This window comes from Vespa crabro, chromosome 18 (genome assembly GCF_910589235.1).
Source record: "Vespa crabro chromosome 18, iyVesCrab1.2, whole genome shotgun sequence".
Lineage (NCBI taxonomy): Eukaryota > Metazoa > Arthropoda > Insecta > Hymenoptera > Vespidae > Vespa > Vespa crabro.
The window spans coordinates 4,931,217-4,953,638 of record NC_060972.1 but is presented as its reverse complement, the minus strand read 5'-3'; the positions used below and the strand labels follow the sequence as shown (position 1 = coordinate 4,953,638).

Below are 22,422 nucleotides of genomic sequence, written 5' to 3'. Positions count from 1 at the left end.
CGAGCTCGTCCGATCAAAATATCACGTTAACTCCAATGTATGAGAAACGCGATGCGATCGAGCCCGATGAATAATCCTCCCGCACTTCTTCTTCTCCTCGCTTTCATCCTCGCCCGACGAAGATACGTATTAAAATCGAAAGCTCCGAGGCAGGTACACGACGAGAGTCTCTCGAATGGTGACGACAGCGCGTTACCTTCCCTCCCTTTATTTCCACGGCTTCTTTGTCTTCGCAGAATACGCCACGGTGGGTTACATGGCAAAGAGGATTCAAATGCGGAAGAACCGCTTCCAGAAGATAGCGGAAAGCATGAAAGCGGCGAGGGAAAATCCAGGACCACCGGGTGTACCCGGTGATCATGGTGATCACGCTCCTAAGCAAACTGTGAGTAACGTCGACCGAAGTCTCTCTCACCCTTCTTCTTCTACTTCTTCTTCTTCTTCTTCTTCTTCTTCTTCTTCTTCTTCTTTTTCTTCTTCTTCTTCTTCTTCTTCATCATATATCTTCGTCCGAACGCAAAGTTCTTGGCATTTTAACTATGGCACACTCGGATCCGCACCTACGACTCGTTTGCTACTTTTGGAATAAAGGGAAAAGAATTAGACATTAACGAGTTGCCAATTACTTTCGATTATATAGGGAGAAGGAATAAAGATAAAAAGAGATTGGCAAAGCGTTAATATAAGAGAAACCTGTAATGTAAGAATTGAATGGTTGCGAGTGTCTGCACGAAAATTGCATGCGTCCTACGCTGATAACTCATCGATCCCAATCACGAGTTATAAATCGACTACGTTAGAGGTCGATAAAGAAAGCTGCGGAAGGTTTGAAACGCGAATTCTCATAAGGCCTCCTCCTAGTGAAAGGAGTAAGTACGTAATCAAAGGACTTTAGGGTGAGATAAGATAAAGTTCTCGCGGTAGAAAGACAAATAAGGGATAAAGAGAAGGGAGAAAAGGGTAAGAGAAAAAAGAAAAACAAGAAAATGTCGTTCTTCCGACGTTAGGAGCGTGCCCGGGGAAAGGTCAAAAGCTAAAAGGTTTTCACGAAATGAATTCCCATCGCCCGGGTAGGCGAGCGAGCGCGCGCGCGGGACTACCACATCGGACCCTCCCGTATAGGGATGAGCGAGCAATGCACTATAAATTTTCTTTTAATCTTGCGGATTGTAGAACGAGAATGGAAAATATTAAAGGGAGCCTCGGGAAGGAACAAGGACTGGGCCACCTCTCTAGGAAGCTCGTAAAACGCGTCATCGGAATCGAATGCTTTAATTAAACCTTCCACCGTATTATATCAGTATATATCGAGTTTGCCTAGTCTTTCCACGAGCGTAGGTAGTATCTCCCCTTATCTTCTATGTACGATATCTTAGATTTATCCTATCGAGCTAATTTCCACTCGCTCTAAGCGTTAATGCACCATACGTAGAAGACGTAGTGTCCTCGATGTCGCATGCCAATCTGACAAAGTAAGGGGTAATCCTTGACAAAGGACGCCCCAAATCGAACTGCCGTGTCTCTTGTAAGTGGTCCCGTGTTGTCCAGGAGGTGCGGTTCAAGGTGCACGACCCGAAGGCACACAGCAAAGGTGGCACGCTCGAAAACACCATTAATGGCCGGGCCGACGAGGAAGCTCCGCCTGCACCACAACATCTCATTCATCCTGGCAAAGATATTAGCAAACTTTATGGTACGCCTCATTCAATCTTATATTACGAGACTCGATTTTTTACGACCGTTTTTTCATATTATCCACAAAGATAAAAGATCATTTGCGTTTTCTTCCCATTTCAGAAGTTTAAATGTTGACTATTTAATTTCCAGTAACGACGCCAGGAACACAAAAGCCAAAGAATCGTCTAATCTTTGGATACGATTTCTATTTCAGAAAATGGATTTTTATATATATTCGCGTTATAAAAAACATAAAAGTTATTCATTTAATCGAGCTTGCTGCACCTGCCGGAGATCCGAAAAATTTTAAGAAAAGCTATCCTTCTCTTTTTTTTTTGACAGGCATAACGCCATCAGACATCGACAAGTATTCCCGCATCGTATTCCCGGTGTGCTTCGTTTGCTTCAACCTGATGTACTGGGTCATTTACCTGCATATAAGTGACGTAGTCGCGGACGACCTGGTGCTGTTGAAGGAGGCGAAGTAGAGCACGGGGACGTCGGCTGCTGTATCGCGGCTCGTAGCGACGAAAGAACGGATGAAGAGGAAAAGAAAGATGAAGGAAACTCGCACGAAAGGACGAGCACGGAAGGACGAAAGCGAAATAAAAAAAAAAGAACAAACGAAATACGTGCTCGGACGAGTGCGAGTTCGTCAACGGCCATTTCCTCTCGTACTGGTACGAAATCCAGAATCCGTTCTCGTCGCATCGAATCGACGTTACTTATTTGAACTCTTTCATATTACGAACTATTCAAAACGCACGACGCGCGATACGTGAAAAACGCGCTTACTTATATCGCGATGATATACATTAACGATAACGAAGAACGAAAGTGGTGCGAACGAGATAATTGCTCGAATTGAAGATTAACACAAAAGAGAAAGAAGAAATTCAATATAAAAAAGGGACGATCTTTCGAGCAAGTGGAAATGCGTCGTACTAGGCGCGATCATTAATATACCTTAAACATTGCCAGTTTAGGTAATTCTTTAGGTCTTAATAAGGAGACCTTCCATATACATATACATACATACATATATATATATATGTATATATATATACGTATATATATATATATGTATATATATATATGTATATGTATATATATGTATACATATATATATATATATATATATATATATATATATATATATATATATAACAAATTTGTCAATTTAGCTACTATTAAAAAATAGAAAAGTTAATTAATGATAAAACAAAGAAAAAGAGAAAGACGAAAAAAGCTTCAAATATCGTCGGCTCGGAGCAACGCGTCGACGTACAGAAACAACTTCAGAGAGATCTAGAAGGGGAGATCGAAGATCGGAGATCAAGACATTCGAACGTCGATTTCGCGACGACATCGCTGCTGGCTCTCGGAGGGAAGAATGAAGAAGAGGTAGCTACTACAAATTCATAGAATACACACACACATAATTATAAATACATGATATAAAAAAAGTTACGGTGCGAGCGAGTCAACGCGAGTGTCTTTTTGCGAATATGCAAAGAAGACAAACGTTAACGGAGCGAGGGATAAAAAGAATATACATGTAAATAATTAATCTCGTCGGTGATCGGTCGCACAATTCGTATTATTGTTTTATGTGACTATATACTTTTATTGCATTTGTACACTCAGCATTCCATCAAATAAACCGATTTTTCGCGATCACCTCAATCGCCTGCTTTCTCATAAAATTGGATAGAAATCGAATCACTTATTACTATCCGACTCGACATTTTCCTTTCATTCATTTAACTATACGCAGTAATGCATAAAGAAACGAAAGAAAAAAAAAAGTCATTGGAAAGAACGCAATTCCTTTAGTCGAGATGCCTCTTTTCTACTACCCCTCGCCACACTCGGAAACTCCTGTACCTCTAGTATGTTTTCTCAGAGTTAATTAATGATGATTGTATGCCGTTCCACTTCCTTCTTTTCGACTCTCCATCCTTCCTCCGCTCGCCTTTTTCTACTTCGTTCGAGAGAACATGCAGAGTAGCGCGTATACGCACTCACATATACATTAACGTGTATGCGCCAATGGAAAAAAGAGAGACAAACGTGGAAAGGCGTGCGCACAAGGAGAGGGAAGAGAGAGAGAGAGAGAGAGAGAGAGAGAGAGAGAGAGTCGCCAATTCAGTAATCTACGTGCACTCTCCCTTCTCTCTCTTTCTTTTTCGCTCCTGCTGTTTTCCACTTTTTCCAGCCCTTACACTCTTTCTATATATTCATCTCTCTCGATCCACAAGGGGTAGGTAGCTGGCTGCAGCCTGGGTCGTGGAAGCTTGCCATTCAGGATATCGACCAGCTGACACGCCCAGCCTTCCCCCGGTCTTCCCCTTCGCTCCATCCCTCTCTTTCTATCCTCTCCATCTACATAACGTTCTATCCTTCTCTCTCGCTCTTTCTCTTCTTCGGGGCGCCCTACACCCTCCACAACCTTCCTTCGCGATCACCAAACAGTTCATTTGCCAAACGCTCCTACCAGTCGTGCATTTAATAAGGCATCCTTTGTTCTTGTGTACCTTACGAGAAAGAAAAAGAAAAAGAAATAAAGGGGAGGAGAGAGGGAGAGAGAGGGAGGATGCGTTCCTTCTCTGTCGACATTCGATACAAGTATTCGAAAAAAACGACCGTAAAGTGGTAAATGTATGATTAACAGAATCTTTAACATTACATTTGGGATCTGAATTATTATTTTTGATCAATATGCGGTACGTATTAAATTGCTTCATTAATTGGCAATTAATTGTTGGATGAAATGAATGAATCGCGACCGATCGTCGAATACGATTGTGAAAAATTATCTTCGACGTAGAAATATACTATTTTGTTCCCTCTTTGATGATTTTCCAATTCCTTCGCCCGTCCAAACTCGCATCGTTCTCGAGATATTAATGAATTTTTGCGAATTCGTTTCTCGGACAAAAAGATCTCGGAGTCAATAGAAAAGCAGAGCGCGATGCTTTGAACGTTAGAACGATAGAACGAGGGTTGATAACGATCGCCCAGGTAATTAACGAGTCGGCCGAATTATCGTCGCGCGATAAGAAAGGCGGTCAAATAATCGATATATCAAGACGCGTATTACCACGGCCGAGCACGTTGTCGGAGAATACGAGAGGTAGCTAACTTAGTTTCTACCTCCTTTAAGAAAAAAAAGAAACAAAAGAAAAGAAAAAGAAAAAAGAGGAAGGAAAAAAAAGAAAAAAGAAAATGGCAAGAGAAAACACACATAACTCATCTTTTATACTTTTTCTCCGCTAACAGTAAGCGTGTAACGAAAAATCTCCACTCGACGTGCTCCGCGCGGGTGTTCAAAGGAGAAAGGAAAAAATCGATCGATCGATTCGCCGACCAAATACAACGAGCAAAAAAGACGAAACACATCCTTTGATCCCCCTGCGTTCGTTTCTTTCACATAACGCGTATTATAATAATAATGAAATTATATAAATATCGACACACACTTCCACGTCCGCCCCACCGGAAGCATTATATACATACAATTTATATAATCGTATACTCGCGTTATCCGCGTTAACAAGTCTTTAAGGAAGAAGAAAAAGAGGGAGGAGGGTGGGATAGAGAGAGAGAGAGAGAGAGAGAGAGGTAGATCGAGAGGAGAAGAAGGAACCTTAGCGATATAAGTCTATACATATAACGATTTAGGTGCATTTATTCATACGTATATTTATCGCGTATGCATACATGCGTATCTCACGCGTTTCTACGCATATATATATATATATATATGTATATGTATATGTATATATACATATATGCGTCTTATATATTACGTGTGCCTATATTATTTATTACGTTTGAGATTTTAAAGGGCCATGGACGTACGAGAAGGGAGGAAATTTTGTCCGTTGTCCAGAACGTATCGAGCATCTTATTTTAAACAAATCGTCCCGATGAGACGAGAATTTGTCGTTCCTTTCGAGAACTCGGCCGCCTACTGTCGGACAAGAGTGTCGAAATATCCCTTTGTACATGATCCTATTTTCTATGCTGATAACAGACAACGGAGTTCACGGAAAGAACGGACGAATCTCGTCAAAGCCGGACGATAATTCAAAAAAGATTAAATGGACGATATTCGTGAAAAGATTAAATCGCGCACGCTTTCAATTAAACGTTCGTCATTAAAATTAAGTCGATCTTACGAGCGCTCCTTAATTAATACTTCACAGCTTTCCTTTCAACCGTCTAATTATGACAATCTCGTGGCACGAACGCGATTAAACGAATTCGTAACCTTTCGGAGTTTTACTCCTATTTACATAGAAACTCGATTTCGCATGAACGCTTCAACGACTGTTAACTTCAACTTTTAACGGTTAAAAGAAGATTATGAAGCTAGGTAAGAAGAATTATATCGCATTGATGGAAATTCGAAGGTTAATTATTCGTCTTTAATTAATAGTCGTAAAGCATAACTACCTATTTATTCGCTTATATTCTCGTTTGCTCGTGGCCCCATCGTTTATTATGAACATAATTATTACCTTTATTGTATAGAAATAAATCAAATATATATAAATGTTTTAAACAAAGAAAAAAGAGAAAAGAAAAAGAGACCTCTGTCCTCTGGCAGGATATAAATTTATGTTATCGGCGGGAATCTATATATTACAAGTTATTATTGTTCTATTCTTAACATTATTATGATTATTAACATTATCAATATATTAATATATTAATATGTTGTGAAAATAAATATCGTTGGAAACTCGAAGAGCAGGACGAAGGTGCTGTAAACTCGAAATATATTAAAAAAAAAAAAAAAAAAAAAAAAAAAGTAAAAAGATGAGTGAACGCGAGGGGATAGGCAAGGAGATAGAAATTATTATTACTGATACAAATCGATCACCTTGTAAATACGAGTTTTATACAGAGCATTGTATTCGTTCACCAAAAAAAGAGGAGCAAAAAAATTACGAGAGAGAGAGAGAGAGAGAGAGCGTACCTATTACAAAGTAATATATAAAATACACATACACACATTACATATACACATACGATATATATATATATATATATATATATATATATATATGTATATTATGTATTATATATAAGTATACACACACACACACACACACACACACACACACACACACCAAAATGTAGTGCACACGAGATTGTGACTGTTCGCACGTACTTACGTAAATCATTTAAGAATAAGCAAACAAAAATGATATAAATAAATAGGAAGTATAGGCAGAAAGATAATAAACCAAAAGTAAATTAGAAGAACATTGGGGGATCAAAGCCGACACGCATGTTCACTCGTTCGTTCGTTCGTTCGTTTCTTAGTTATAGAAGAGAATGAGAGAAAGAGGGGAGCCGGATAAATTTCGAAAGGCGGTCGTTCGTCATAATCGATTTTATCCTATCGATTAATTAAAGAGGCAATCGATTAGCTTAAATTACTTATCGGAAACAAATAAATAGAAGGAAAAAGAAAGAAAAGATGGCTACGGCCGGTTCGGTCATTGAAATTAAAGATGAGACGGTACGAATCGCGTTACAAACGAAAACTGCCAACTTTCTAATACAATATACGTTTTAATCAATCGCGGCTACGCGACGTTATAAACGGGAAAGAAAGAAAAAAGATAAAAAAAAGAGTGATAAGAAAAGAAGACGCTTACGAAAGGCGCGGAAAAGACGATGATAATAGCATTGTTTTAAAGAAATTCTGTTGTTCTCTTTTTTTCTTTTCTTTTTTTTTTCTTGTTTTTTTCTTTTTTTTTTTTTGTCGTTCTTCTTTGCAAGAGATGTACTTACATATGCAATACAATGACTGGAAGGTTAAAACTCGAGAAACGACTATTTACATGTCCTTTTCCTTTTTCCTTTCTCAAGAACTTTAATTTCATTAAAATGATGAAATATGAAGCCGACATACGTACTCTTCACGCGAGTACAACTTCGATCTCGAATAAACGTACGCGTGTAAACGTTCAATCGAGATCGAGGAATCGAAGCCTTTTCCGTCGCTCGTCCTGCCAGAGGAAAAAATCGGATCTCGATCCCCGAAATCCCCGCGTAAAGGAAAAAAATATTTATGAAACCGTGCGTAGCTCCGACCGAAGAGGAACGAAAGTACGACGATATTGCGCGACGAGTCGTCTCGACGAGAGTACCAAATTCTAAAACTGTAAACTTTAAATAATAACGCTGATGCATTATATTGTAGAAACGTATTCTACGATCGTAAAAAATAAGATAAAAGTGACAGTGTAGGTACACAATGAACATACATACGCAGCCACAGAAAAAACACGCATACATATACGTACATGTATACACGTAAGGAGACATGCGTTTACGAAAGTGAAAAGAAAAAAAAGAAAAAAAAGAAAACTAGAGAGAGGGAGAAAGAAAAAGGAAAAAAAAATAAGAAGGAAACTGAGTGTGCGCACGTTTCATACGCACAACACACAAACTAATACACAACACAACGCACATTACTCGAAGAAACACACGAATACTCCCGTAGGTCGGGCGATTACTATCTCGAAGCGTTTATATATAATTAATTATATATTATGTTACTTTTACTGGCACTCGGTAGATATAGGTATACCGTTAACGTATACCTATACTATCCGATACACTCTTACGTGGCAGTAACGCCGACTTATATGACAAAGGAAAACGGGAGAGAAAGAAGGAAAAAAAAAGGATAGACGAGGGACGAAGAAAGTTAAGTAGAAAGAATGTAAAGAGAATATGTATAACAAAAAAATATAGCGATCGAGCGAGTGAGAAAGATAATTTAAGTAAAAAAATCGAACAACGTGCGAAAGAAAAACGCGTTGCGCTTATGCGGAAAAGAGCGTCAAAAAGTGCGAGAATATAAATAAAATATACATAAATAAAAAAGTAAATAAATAAATTAAAACCTAGATTAGCGCGTAGACATATAGATTCGAAATAACCGAATGATCGAAGATTAAAAAGAAAATAAAAAAGGAAAAGAAAGAAGGAGAAGAGACGGAGGACAAAGTCGAGAGTGAAAAGAGTGACTGAAGGTGTGCTAGAAGAGGATACGCTATTCCGAGGAGCGCGTGCGTGTGTGTTTCTGTGCGTGGCTGCTGAGTTTTGCATGAGTGTGTGCATCCACTGTGGTTCGTATCTTAAGCGGAAGTTCCTGTTCCTCGAAATGGCGAAGAAAGAGAAGGAAAAGGAAAGGGAAAAAATGCGATGGAGAGAGAGAGAGAGGACGAAGGCTAAAAAAAAAAAAGGAAAAAAAAAGAAATAAATACGAGATCGACCCTCGTCATAGACGAAGAATCAAACGCGATTGCGAATCAGGCCGAGGAAGAGCGTCTTCTTGTCCCTCCCACCTGTCAAAATCGTATATCGGTGCGTGCCTGATCGAATATTTCGAGGAAATCGATTAGCGTCAAAGCGCGAAATATCGTAGCTTCGATTCCGAGATAGGACACGAGGAAATCACTTATTTTTCATAATTATTTCTTACCAACGTCGATTCTTCAAAGATCGAACGTCTTCTCGTGTTCTATTATGGATCATCGAAAACAATGATATTCTACGTGCTCACTCGATCGATACTTTCCGACAATCGGAAAGAATATCTATAGTACGTACGTGCGTACACACATACACACATATGCATAACCTACGGCAGAATTCTTTTACGATTTAGTCATGCGTCATTAATATCATTTTTTGTAATGTCCGAATAAAACTATAATATAAATATATTATAGTCGAAGATAAAGTTACACCGATAATTAATTATCGGTTCATTCGTTTAACGATAATCATTGTGTATGTTGTGTGAGGTGTACAATGCAGCAAACGCGCGAACGTTATTACGAGACCTCCGATTATAGTTCTCTCTTCTTTTATATTTCGATAATCATATTTCGTTCCACGTCGTCTCGTCGTCTCGGCGTTCGCTGAACGCTAGATAGAATCTTTTCCTTGAAAGATCGATCTGCATTAGTGCTGCCATACGTTAGACAAGTAGTCTCGTTGGATCCCGAAGAAGTATTTTATGAGAAACGGTAGCGGCAATATCGATGCATTTATCGACAAGAAAAATCATTCGAGCATATAAAAATTATTGAAAAATATATCGATATTATGATATCGATGTTAATACCTATTAATCGAGAAATATAATCAATTTAAAAATAAATTCAGTTTTTTTTTCACATTCCATTATTCCATTATTTTACAATCTTTCTTAACTTTTGCTTCTGTTTGACCTGCTCTCTGTCTCGCCTCGGTACATTCATTTCGCTAATAGATTTTCTTTTTGATTATTATTACATTTCCGTAAGCGCATATTTTTCTAAATTTTTCTTCGAGCGACTTTCACGGTCCTACGAGATTTTCAAAAGCTACAAAGAATATCTCTATTTTCGCGCGTATGCCTTCGCACTGAACAAAGTAAAAAGCATGTAAACTGTCCTTCAGCGAGTTTGCGAGCGCGACGAAAAAGGATATGTTGTAATATATATAATCGAGTCAAGGGAAGGACGAAAGACGAGACGTAAAAAGCGATGGGTAACGAATGTGTCTAATGCATGCGTCCGCGCGTGAATGTACTTGTGAGTACGAGTGTATACGTGGTATCAACGATGCGCGCGCGCGCGCGCGCGAGCGAGAGGGAGAGAGAGAGAGAGAGAGAGAGACACGGCGCATTAAGTTAACACACAAGGCATAAAGTACGTCGTAACTGGAACGCTTTCGTTGACTGCCAAGGAAAGAATGAAAAACTCGAGGGTTGTAAGTCATGAGAAAAATAATAAAAGATAAGGAAAAAGAACAGACATGAAATGTAGGAAGAGAAGCGAAAAAGGGCAGAGGCTCTCCCAGTTACTTGCTCACTGAAATAATATTCTAAATAACGTTCGTACGCGACAAAAATCTAGATATACATCGGTATAAAGCGATATTAATTTACGTACAAATAAGTATCGAGACGTAAAAAAAAAAAAAAAAAAAGAAAAAAAGAAAAAAGAAAATAAGAAAAAGAAAAGAAGGAAAGGTGAACAAGAGAAAATAATGAATAAGCAGGCGTTGACATTGACGCGCGCACGTTACAAACGAAATCGAATAGTAGTAAAGAATTTCATGGTTTACCAAGAACAAGAAAATACGTATATTCCTAAGATCGTTAGATAAAAACTTAGAATAATTAATATCGTTCATTTAAAACATTTACGTAAATAGTATGTCATTTTCAATGAAAGTCGTCACAAATTAAGAGTAAGAAAGAAAAGAATTCTTTAATGATAAATACAGTCGAAATTGCACTTATTTCCCGGCTTTAAATTCGAAAGGGTAAACAAACTCGTGTGAATATCGATTTGGTCAATAAACTTACGTACGATTTTTAATTTGTCCGCAATACCAAACCTATTCTTAACGATAACAACGTCAGTGTGAATCGAACGAATTGATGTCGATTCGTTCGGATGCCTAAATCGATACGATTTTGAAAGAGCGTAACTCGAAATCTTTAATGACCTGCCGAACGAATAAAAATGAAAAGAAATGAAATGTTGAAGGTGCGCGCGTAATTGTCCAAATCGTGCTTGCTTAATGGAATACGAATTCTATTTATAAAAACGCTGTACATTGCGAAGGCGTATAATTAACAGCGAAACGTATATATGACTTGTAAGGAAACGAATGATATAAAAATAAAGAAATATCAAGAGAGAGAGAGAGAGAGAGAGAGAGAGAGAGAGAGAGAGAGAGAGAGAACGAAGAAAGAAAACAAGATGAGATCGAGATCAGCAGTGGTACATTATTCACTGTTACATAAAAAAGGAAAAAAAAAAGAAACAAAGTGTAACACAAAAACGTATCGTTGCATGATCGATATACCTAAAGAATTATTACTACGTGATACGTCATTATTATGTAAAGTTTTTATTGAGTGAGTAAAATTATGTTATCGATGAAGAATGCCTACTTTTCTATCCCATCCCATACATTATTCAAGATTCCTTATTTATCTCGATTGAAAAATTTGAAATAAAAAAGAAGCTTTAACTTGTAACGCGACGAAGACGACAACAGTATCGATGGTAAGTTTTTCATTGCTTCATATTTACATCCATATCGAGATAGCTTGTATAAGTTAAATGGTCTTTATAATTCGCTGTGTGGTATAAACGAGGGCGAATGAATTATTGATATTCGATCATTTTTTGGTCGAAAGTCGCATTCTAATTTATGTCGATTTGTTATCTATTTTTAAGAAAGAAAAACGCTAAAATGTGAGGAAGCGAATAAAGCGAAAGTTATGTCGTCGTAAGATATATTATTTACATGTCACTACATAATACACTTATAAGATATGGAGACTCACTTATGTTCACTCGCATGGGCATCCACGAAATTACATAGAGTTCATTCGTAGCTTGCCACGTTATAGTATATCACTTAAAAAATTGCACATGATTTAAAAAAAAAAAAAACCTAAAAAAGTGAGATAATAAGTATTGGATCGTTAATCAGCGATCGTTGATAACTAGAACGAAACGGCACTTTAACAAACAACAACAATCAATTAAAGAGGCAAAACTATTGGACTAACTGATATTCTTTTCTTTCTTTTTGCCAATGTCTAATCGAACACATGTTACGAAAACGATACGACTAAAATATTGCAAAATCTTATATCACGTAATCTGCAAGAATAGAATTTGAATTGCAATATATCTTGAAAAATCTTCTATATCGTATATGTAATTCGTTCCTTTAATACGTCGAAGCTCATTCCTTTCATATGTGTTTTGATATAGATGAATAATAAACAAAAGAAATAAAACTCCTATAATTTTATTCTATGGCATTAACTTGGCTATCCGTCGTATGATATAATATCATGTAATAATGACCAAAGTAAAAACGTCCTTCGAGATATATATGTGTGTATATATATATATGTATATGTATATGTATATATATATATATATATATATATATATATATATATATATATATATATTTATATATAAACACATCAGTTTGAATCGTACGAAATACGATGAGGTATCTTTCCGAATATACCCGATAACATCTAATCTAAATTCGTTTAAACAATAAACACCAAGAAGATATACGAAACAATGAACTTTTGTTCGTTCGACGAACCAAGTTTTCCTTTTACGCACTAACAAATTGAAATGGCATATATGGAAAATACGTCTAATGATATACAATTCAGGTATAGATCCTTTCCAATATATACCAGCCAGACACGCACACTTTGCCTTCGGTGCAATAATATTTGGAGATTTGTACTTGACTTATCGTAATCGTAATCGTATGACAAAATAATTCGGAATTATTTTTAATGTATGGTACGCACATATTGACTCAAAATCCTATCATCGAGCCAATTTCTAGTTGTAAAATGTATTGCATACACCGCACGTATGTGTTCGATACAACGATTAAGTCGTTAAATAATTGTTAATAGCATTACAATTCTAATTTCACAACGAATATTTTGCGATTTACGTATATATGAACGTATAGCGTGTCGATCAGTAGTGCATTCGTTTTCTCGTTCGAATAGATACCAATAGCAGAACAATCATTTCCTGTCTCGTTTTATTTAGAAAAGGGGACCGGATGAATTTACAGAGTAAATTATCTCCGCACTAATTTGGTCGATAAACGTAATTTGGTCGAATCTCTCCAGCAGCGTAGATTAGTATTCCCTTCCGGTAATCTTATCGCGGTTAAAAGAAACAGTCACTTGAACGTGGATTAATACTACGATCTATCGAAGTTTGATTCTCCTTCTTGATCGTTAATTTCATCGTTCTTTTTATTACTTTTATTGAGAATTCGTAAGTGCAACGTAGTCGCCTAGTCGCCAGCGTACGTAATATACCTCAGGTACAAGATAAACGAATAAGCGCAACCAAATGATCCCAACGGCACGTATGAATTTGAAAAATGATCTTATCCCTGAAAATCGATACGTGGCATATCTCGACTATTCTCGACCTGGCATCCATAATCAACCTCGTCTTTACTCTTATCCTTGTCTTTGCCATTGTTATCCGCGTCCCTTTGTTTAGAATATTCTTCGCGATTGGTGGTGACTCTCTTTTCGCCTTCCGCCGTTGTCATTGTCGTCGACGTCATGGTCGTCGGCGATGTTTTCGTTGATGTTTCATCATTTTTACTCAAAGTATCGTTAGAGTGAGACTTGTCGAGAAGCGAGCTGAATTCGCCAAACTTCAAAAAGTCTTGTATAACCGACTGTTCCGTATTCACCTGAAAAATCGTCAAAGATTTTCAATCGAGTCGAGTGAACAAGGACGATTACCTTACTTCGATAATCTTATCGAAGTTATCATCGTTCAAACCTTCCTCGGTCTTCCACGTTTTCCTTTCACCGGTACCGTTGGAGTCGACACGGTGTGCGCCGCGGTTAAATTAGTCTTTCTCTTGGAAGATTGCAAATGCGAGTCGAGATGTTGTTTCAACTTGTCCTGTCTTGCAAACATTCTCGGACATATGTTACACGCGAACGGTCTCTCGCCTGTATGTACTCTTCTATGTCTGGCCAAGTGAGACGCTCTTGTGAATGCCAAAATGCAAAGATCGCACGAGAAAGGTTTATATTGGGCTCTGTCTGACTTTAACGAGCTCCTCATTTCCCCCCTTCCTTCGTTAACACCACCCCTTTTCCCAATCATTTCAGCTTTTCTCTTTACACCTATACTCAACGTCTCTTCCGGACTCTTTGGTGATATCTTTATGAGAAAAGAAAAAACGATTACGTCGATTCGAATTGTAACGAAGGATTATAATTGATATTGACGTTTTACCCACAATGTTCTCCTCCTGTTCTCTCAGATCATCGTTCATCTGAATATCAGGTACCGTAGGATCCACGGAGCCATTGTTAAACGACTTGATCGCACTACCGGAATCTTCGTAAGGCCATTCTCTATCCGAGTCTTCCCTCAAGGACGAACGATCTTTTGGCTTTATATCCAATGGATCGCTGTTCCTGGTTATTCTACCTACCGACACTCTCTTTTGTCCTTTGAACCTCGTCTCTCGTTTGTACATGGGAGGTGGTATGCGCCTCTAAATAATTAAGACAACAAATCTAGATGTTCAATTGAATTAATATTGAATTTCGAGGAGAACAAAGAAAAAGATCGTACGATTTGCGTCCCGGATGATCGCAATGGTTCGTCGAATGAATCCTCGTGACCATCCATTACCATAGGATCGTCCTCGACTTCGATCTCCTCGACCTTGATAGTATCCTCCAACGAGTCGACCGACGATTGCTTCGGTAGAAAAGGTATGACCGAAGGTTCCTTCATGTACTCGGTGGTGTGAACCCTCGTCTCGATGTGACATCGTTGAGTTCTCGGGTCTACCCTGTTATAGGAGCTTCTACCGTTATCCTGATTTCTCTGATCCCCCGAGAGCCCACGTATCTCCAGGTCCGTTGCAGTCTTTATCAACGAGGGTAAATGTTCCTCGGTTACGTCGATCGAGCCACGATACATAAAGTCTAAGAGACACTCCATTTCTTCCACGGCAACGCCTGCGAATAAATTTCAATAATTACCTAAAAGCCTTAAGGCAAATCTTGTCGGACACGCGAATGTAAATCATAAATAATAAATCATCGGTCAATGAGATAAGATTAATCGACTTTGTTCACGCGTTTATCATCTCTTTCGCTGAATCTTCGCTTAGTTATGAAAAAAATATAATTCATTTTTAGAGAAGCAACGAATCTTGATGATAAGGAAAGAACCCTTTAGTAGATACAAATCCAATTTCAATGATAAATCGAGTAGCACGAAAGTAGAGTAAACGATTGTTATAGGATAGTAGTATTGCATATATAGATCTGCTGGTTCAATTGTAGCTAAAGCTATATTATTCAATTCAAGCGGCACATGCTATGTATTGTTCGCGCGCGCGCGCGATAATATACGTCCAGATTTTGCTTATCGTGCCTCACGATAACAGAGGCCTGGCGACATGAAGTTCATTTGCATAATGAATTTACGTTGACCTTCTGCTTTAACGAAATGAAGAGAAGCGATTTTATTAGAGGCTCGAGAACGTCGATTAAACATCAACCGTATTATTAATTAAAAGAGATAAAATTTGTTAACACTAATATCGATCGTTTACCTATTTAAGAAAAGAGATTTATTTTTGTCGTCGCGGAAAGTAATTATGACGCCGTCGTAAACTAATCTGTTAGAGAGAAGATTTTAATCGTATGACTTGATAAAAACGAGATCAAGGAAAATATTATATTATTTGTATATATTGACGAATGAAATGTAAATATATGTTACCTGCCTTTGAGTATAAGTATGGGCTGTTCGCCGTAATGCTCCTTGAAAACTCTTTCGAAATAAGGACTGCATGCTGCTAGAACCAACCTATGTGCCCTTAGCATGCCACCCTGACAAGCTAAGGTAGCATCCGTGAGGGAGCCACTTTTGTAAAGTCCCTCGAACAAACCTGACAAGTTTGCAAGGTGATTGTTCCAAGTGAGATTGAACGTTTTCTCGCCCATTATTTTAGCAGACTGTAATCCCTGAAACGTCAAGAATTTTCGATTAGTCATCATAGGCCGATTAGAACTCAATAATTTAAGAGCAGCTAAAAAAAGGAAAATATCTAATTCTAAGATAAAAAGTCATATGTCTCGTTTTTACGTAAGCATGGAAAACGCATTATATAAGGTGTGCTTACGATGAAATAAAATGATTCTACGACGTGGAATCTTTACGCTCGATCGATCGACGATACGAAGGAAAGTCACCGTCGAACAACGACTTGTTTTCCAATCTTCCGTATACCTACTAATACGTATCTACGTATCATGACTCGTTGAACATGATCGAATTAAAGAAGAGATTATTATTCGTGAGATGCATAAAAAAAAGAAAAAGAGGCTCTTTGTCAATAATGCCAAGAGCTGAAATACGGACGCGTGCACACGTGTCGCGTATCTCTATAGATGATGTATATATATATATATGTATGTATGTATATATATGTATATGTATGTATGTATGTACATGTGTGTGTGTGTGTGCGCGCATGCACATATATATAGCGTATATACGCTGTATATAATACGTTTGAGATAACAAAGAGCCTCTTGTAATAATAGTTACATCATCATTGAAACAACCACGAAACGGCCATCACGTTAACATCGTTGCAGTTTTAATTGACGCGTTGCACACGGAAAAAACATTCCGATCCTCGTCTACCGATCGTGTATATATGCACTGCAAGAGATACTTACTATGCAATACTGACTAGATCGTAATCGTTCGTGCATCACGGATAGCTCGTCCATGAGGAGACATTTAGAGAGGTTGAACCGCGAAGGACCATGCACTTTAAACGTAATCACCGTTTTATCAAGCTCCAAACTGCGATCCTTCGAACTGCTAGAGATCGCGTTTATACTTTCGCGAATCTATATATGTATGTAAGTATATAGATATTATAGTACACGTGTTGCATAAACGAGCCTCGAAAGATATCCTCTTGCACGGGCTCGCTAAGCCAAACGATACTTTCGTGACAACCGTGCCCTCTTCTCGCGACGATCGTGTAAACACTGCTATTGAGTCGTCTTCGTGGATGGTAGGCGAGCGTGAATAACAAATCTTATAAACACTAGGCTAACGACGAAAGGTTGATGTGTCCTGTTGCCTAAGAAGAAAACATTAAACGAATACAAACGAATTCTGTTTTACGAGAATTATTTCTTTCGTATCGTGTTTCTTTCTCTATATGTGTACTTATATGAATAAATAAAATCAATAAGTTACCGGAATAGACACTTTCTAATTAAGCAACTTAGTTATCTCGTCATATTTTATATATCGTGCATTCATTTATTTAGTATATCCATTTTAGACATTTCATTTGAAAGATGATTCATTCATTCATCGCATTATCTAATAAACAGATTAACGAATTCAGAGTTTAATAGCTTTCAATCCTTATGGTATGGGAACAAAAGAACATTGATATAAAAGAAAAACAGTAAAATTCTCTTATCTGAATGTATTCGTATAAAGAAAATATTACCATACTCGTTATAAAACTATTCAAAAGAGATCTAGAGTACTATTTTGTGGGATTTTGAGAAGGGTACTTCTCAAAGTATACATTCTAGCGATTTCAAGGAGATATAGTAGAGATTTCGAGAAAAAGTCGCGTAAACTCGTACCTCCCAACGTACGAGATAAAACGACAAAGGATAACGCGTGAAAAAAGAGAAAAGGAGGGATGAACGATCGAAAAAAAGACAGGGTTGTTTCCGAGGGTGAACTCGTCCGTATTTTCATGCACACGGACACGAGAAGCGCGTATAAAACGTGCAAGCAAAGAGAAAAAGAGAAAGAAGAGACAGGGAGGGGTAGTGAGCGAGAAGAAAAGGGAGAAGAGAACAGAGGGGCTAGAGAGAGAGAGAGAGAGTTATGCGATAAGTATGAACGCGCAGACGCGAACGCTTGGCTCGCCTCGATCCATAATTTCGTTGGTGGACCCACGCACGCACTTTCCAAGGGGCTCGCTACGTGCCTCTTCCTCCTCTTCATCCTCATCCTTTACCTTCTTCGTCTCCTACGAATTTATACTTCCTTCTTTTTCCTATGTTTTTAGAAAGAGGACACCAGAGATGATTACCTCAGCTCGATCGTTACTCTTACGAAAAACGTTTGAAGGTTAAAGTCTCGTGTGAACAAAAAAAAAAAAAAAGTAAAATAGCAAAACATGCATGTCTATTGTTTTAATAAAGAAACATTGATAACACGTATACTCTCGGCAAAAAAAAAAGGATATAATCGTTGAACGATGCACACTCGATACTTTTAGAAAAAATATGTCAAATTTACAATAATGCAAATGCTTTTCCCAAGAGAATCGTAATTGGGCAAATAAAAGATTGTAACTTTGAAGAAAAGTTTATTTGACGATATAACAAGAAATTTTGTAACGATTATATGGTAGAGATTAAAACGAAGGGCTCGTATATTGCGTCACGAATTGCGTCACGAGAGAGAGAGAGAGAGAGAGAGAGAGAGAGAGAAGGGGGGGAAGTATGTTCATGCCGACACTCTCTGACGTAGGGGGTCCGGAAGATACACAGCGTTCGGCCCGAAAATCGATTCCTCGATTCGCTAGAGGAGAAACAGCTCGACGAACGGCTCTCTCTCTCTCTCTCTCTCTCCTATTTCTCTCTTCGTACGTACGCCCGCCGATAATATACGTGGTGGGTCGATGCGAACAAATAGAATAGACAAGCACGAGTGACTGCATAGCGTCGAAGGGGGCTATCCTGCGGGGAACGCGTATTTATTTTCGGAAAGAGGAAAATGGTAAAAACAAAATGGAGGAAAGGTGAGACATATTTTCTAGCGAAGAACAAACGATTGGTATAATTTCATTTCTTTTGTTCTCTCTCTTTCCTTTTTTATATTTTTCTTTTTCTCTCTCTCTCCCTTTTCCGTATTTCTGAATATCTGCGAGTACTTGAGAATCACGTGTATTCTTCGATCTAACCGCGTGCAGATAAAGCGAGCATGGACAGGACGACGAGCCGAAAGAGTGTCAGCGCGTACGCGCGACAGAGGGATCGAGGCCATGCCATCCTACGTTGCGTGCCAGACAGAGAGAGTAAGCAGCGAACGAGCGAGGAGAGAGAGAGAGAGAAAGAGATAGATAGATAGATAGAGAGAGAAAGAGAGAGAGAGAGAGAGAGAGAGAGAGAGAGAGAGAGAGAGGAAAGAGAGTGAGAGAGAGAGAGAGAGGGAAAAGAGAATCGAGATTCATCTCACCGAACTACGTCGCCGTCCTCACCGTCGTCGGCGCTCTATTAATATCCGCGCCTCGACGTCGCCGACACCAACGACGGCTACCTTCAACTTGCAAAACTCTCTTACCTTCGTTATTACAAAGTCCTCGATGTTGCCTCCTCCGATCGTATTATTGAGGAAGCGTACGGGGTCACTGAAGAAGAAGAAGAAGAAGAAGAGGAAGAAGAGAAGATGAAGATGACGTTGATGATAACGATGATGACAAAAGTCGAAGAGAAAGTCTAATTTTACGCACTAAATCAACCACAATGATGCACCGTTATGCCCTTATGTTCCCCGCAACCTCAACGATGAAAGAGAAAGATAAAGAATGAGAAAAAGAGAGAAAGAGAGAGAAAGCGTTGAAAAAAAAGCGAGGACGAGGTACGCGAGGAAGTTCGTGGTTCGCGTCAGAGGGGCACCGAGCGTAGTCGTGCTGTTGGGGCTCCCTCGACCGAGTCGCGACTGATATCATTTCCAGCGGGGGACTGTGGGGTCGGGAGTCCGAGCCCCACCAGGGGGTCTCCGTGCAACCCCCACGCGGTGTCGTGCCAGTGGTCGTGCCCGTCCCCGTTCTCGTTGTCCTCCTCGTCGTCGTCGTCGTCGTCGTCGCCCTCGTCGTCGTCGTCGTCGTCGTCGTCGTCGTCACCGTTGTCGTCGTCGTCGTCGTCGTCTTCATCGTCGTCGTCGTCATCGTCGTCATTGTCAACGAACAACGTCATTCTTTCTCCCTTTACTCTTGAAACCCCCCGTGGTAAAACGTATACGAAACTAAATCGTAAACGTGTAGGCATATATCGTACAGAAGCCTCATGCTACGCAACAGAGACACGGAGTTTCTCTCTTTCTCGCGCGCGCGCTCGCGCGCGTAAAGTGTACGCCCGATAGGGACACGCGTGTATACAGAAAAAGAGAGAGAGAGAGAGAGAGAGAGAGAGTGAGGTGGGTGCGCGCGCGCACACGCAACATCGTACGCTTCCAACTTCTCCTCCTTCTTCTCCTCCTCCTCTTCGCCTGGTCTTCGTCTCCTCGTCGAACAACTCGCTCGCTCTTTCTATCTCCCCGCGCGTATTCCAGTTTCCCCTCTTTTGGCCACCTCCCCACCATGGAAAACCCTCTACTCCCCAACTCCGCGTACCCGGCGGCTTTATCCACCCTGAACTCTCCCGTATATATATATATACATACATATATATATATATATATATATATATATATATATATATATATATATATACATGAGGGTTGCCTCGACCGATCGGACGCTCGCAAGTAAAGGCATATTCTCTCCTCTCTCTCTCTCTCTCTCTCTCTCTCTTTCATACTCTTATTCTGTTTTCTATTTTTCTTCTACTCAAAATCCCCACAAGGATGGTACGCGCCTACTTAACTTACAAAGCTCGCAATCTTGGCGCGCGCCTACCTCGAACTTTTCCTCTTCGCGATCGGATATTTTCGGATTTGGACGCTACACGAAGAACCAACCAGTAAACTCCCCTTTCCTTTCTTTTATTTCTTCTTCTTCTTCTTCGTGCTTGATCTTTCGAAATAATTGATTTTCGATGAACCGGGGAAACGTTAATATATATTAGAGGTTGATGCGATATTAAATATGCCACGAGATCGATCAAAAAGAAAACTCTTTCTTACCGAACGTGAAAATCCGATAGCCGTGCCCGCTTTTCGTTGTCTTCGCAGCGAGAACCGAAATAGACTGAAGCACGCGCGTAGAATGCATAAAAGAGGAAAGATATTTCGTATAGACGTTTGGGACAAAAGCAGGAAGAAATTTGCTTTCCACATTAATAAATGACGAAAGTCCAACTCCTAATGGACGATAAAAAGAAAAGTGAAGAATGCATAGCGAAAGTATTTTGTTTTCGATTCTTGTAAAAAGCCCCATACATAAAAGTACTCTGTTTTCTTCCTTCGGGGAAAAAAAAGTTGATTCAATAGAATCGACTGTTCAGAAGTAATTCGAGCAAACGTTACGTTAAAATATCCAAAATTTATTCTTTCATTCTTTCTCATGGTTTATTACGATTGCAACTCTTTTGTCGATAAAACGTGTCAGCCAGTAATGAGAGCGCTATTCAATATTCATAACTATTAGTCATCGATAAATTCGAAGAACCGATACTTGGCTCTTTATAAAAATTAAACAAAACCGTCGTGGCCTTACTCTAAATGGACGACAAAGAAGAAGATAGCATGACGGAGGAGCAAGGGGGCAGCAATATACGTAACGAGACAGTAAGTTGCTCGCGTCTTCAGAAGGAGCTCTGAGAAGAGCACGTAGGGGCCTTGGAACATGAAACTGCTGTTCGTTCGAGGAGTGTCGCAATACGATGAGCAGAGACTGCAACGGGGCGCTGACGTAATCGTTCGCCGCGTTTATGCGTACACCACATCGTGAAAGAGAGCGAGATCGCCTCTCACCTCTCTCCTCTCTCTCTCTCTCTCTCTCTCTCTCTCTCTCTCTCTCTCTCTCTCTCTCTCCGTCCGTCTGTATTTCGCTGCGTTCGAAATTCAACGTGATCCTAGATATATTGCTAAATAAGTCAAGAATAGGATCCTAATCGATCGAACGTTAATGAAAAAAAAATTCGACTGAAAGACTCGTAACGAGAGATTCATTGACTGATAAAGTCTTTCTACGGTAAAAATATCTCGAATAACGAAACATTGCCAAGTCAAAGAGAAGATTTCGTCAAGTTCGCCTTCGTTTAACCGCCGACTCGTTATCCGAGAGTTCCTGATTAAGGTCAATGTAAAGACAAAAACGAGGTGGGGCTAACGTAACGCGTTCGATGACGGAAGAAAAGAGAATTTTATGCAG

At 39.2% G+C, this 22,422-nt stretch overlaps 2 protein-coding genes across 24 annotated transcripts in view; one reads left to right on the top strand and one right to left on the bottom strand.

The window, feature by feature from the left end:
- LOC124430343 (gamma-aminobutyric acid receptor subunit beta) overlaps positions 1 to 11,652 on the top strand; it is a 62,382-nt gene extending 50,730 nt beyond the window's left edge. For 5 of the 11 annotated variants that reach the window (XM_046976744.1, XM_046976750.1, XM_046976745.1 and 2 more), the window contains 3 exons: positions 237 to 385; positions 1,531 to 1,693; positions 2,020 to 11,652. In XM_046976744.1, coding sequence (XP_046832700.1) covers positions 237 to 385; positions 1,531 to 1,693; positions 2,020 to 2,165 — 458 coding nt within the window. In that variant the 3' untranslated portion in view covers positions 2,166 to 11,652. The remainder of the gene's footprint in view (positions 1 to 236; positions 386 to 1,530; positions 1,694 to 2,019) is intronic. The other 6 variants (XM_046976754.1, XM_046976753.1, XM_046976747.1 and 3 more) reach the window with 2 other exon arrangements.
- Positions 11,653 to 11,993: 341 nt separating this feature from the next.
- Positions 11,994 to 21,401, bottom strand: LOC124430341 (zinc finger and BTB domain-containing protein 14-like). 13 transcript variants are annotated; one of them, XM_046976735.1, is made up of 8 exons: positions 19,840 to 20,608; positions 19,671 to 19,737; positions 17,018 to 17,681; positions 16,057 to 16,297; positions 14,889 to 15,280; positions 14,548 to 14,808; positions 14,079 to 14,468; positions 11,994 to 13,986 (listed from the first exon to the last, which is right to left on the bottom strand). In XM_046976735.1, the coding sequence occupies exons 3-8, from the start codon at positions 17,069 to 17,071 to the stop codon at positions 13,669 to 13,671; spliced, it is 1,656 nt and encodes a 551-aa protein (XP_046832691.1). In that variant the 5' UTR covers positions 17,072 to 17,681; positions 19,671 to 19,737; positions 19,840 to 20,608; the 3' UTR covers positions 11,994 to 13,668. The 13 variants fall into 13 exon arrangements, with proteins under 13 accessions (XP_046832691.1, XP_046832692.1, XP_046832687.1 ...); XM_046976736.1 differs by having other exon boundaries at positions 17,018 to 17,433; XM_046976731.1 differs by having other exon boundaries at positions 19,566 to 20,608.
- Between the last annotated feature and the right edge of the window lie 1,021 nt (positions 21,402 to 22,422).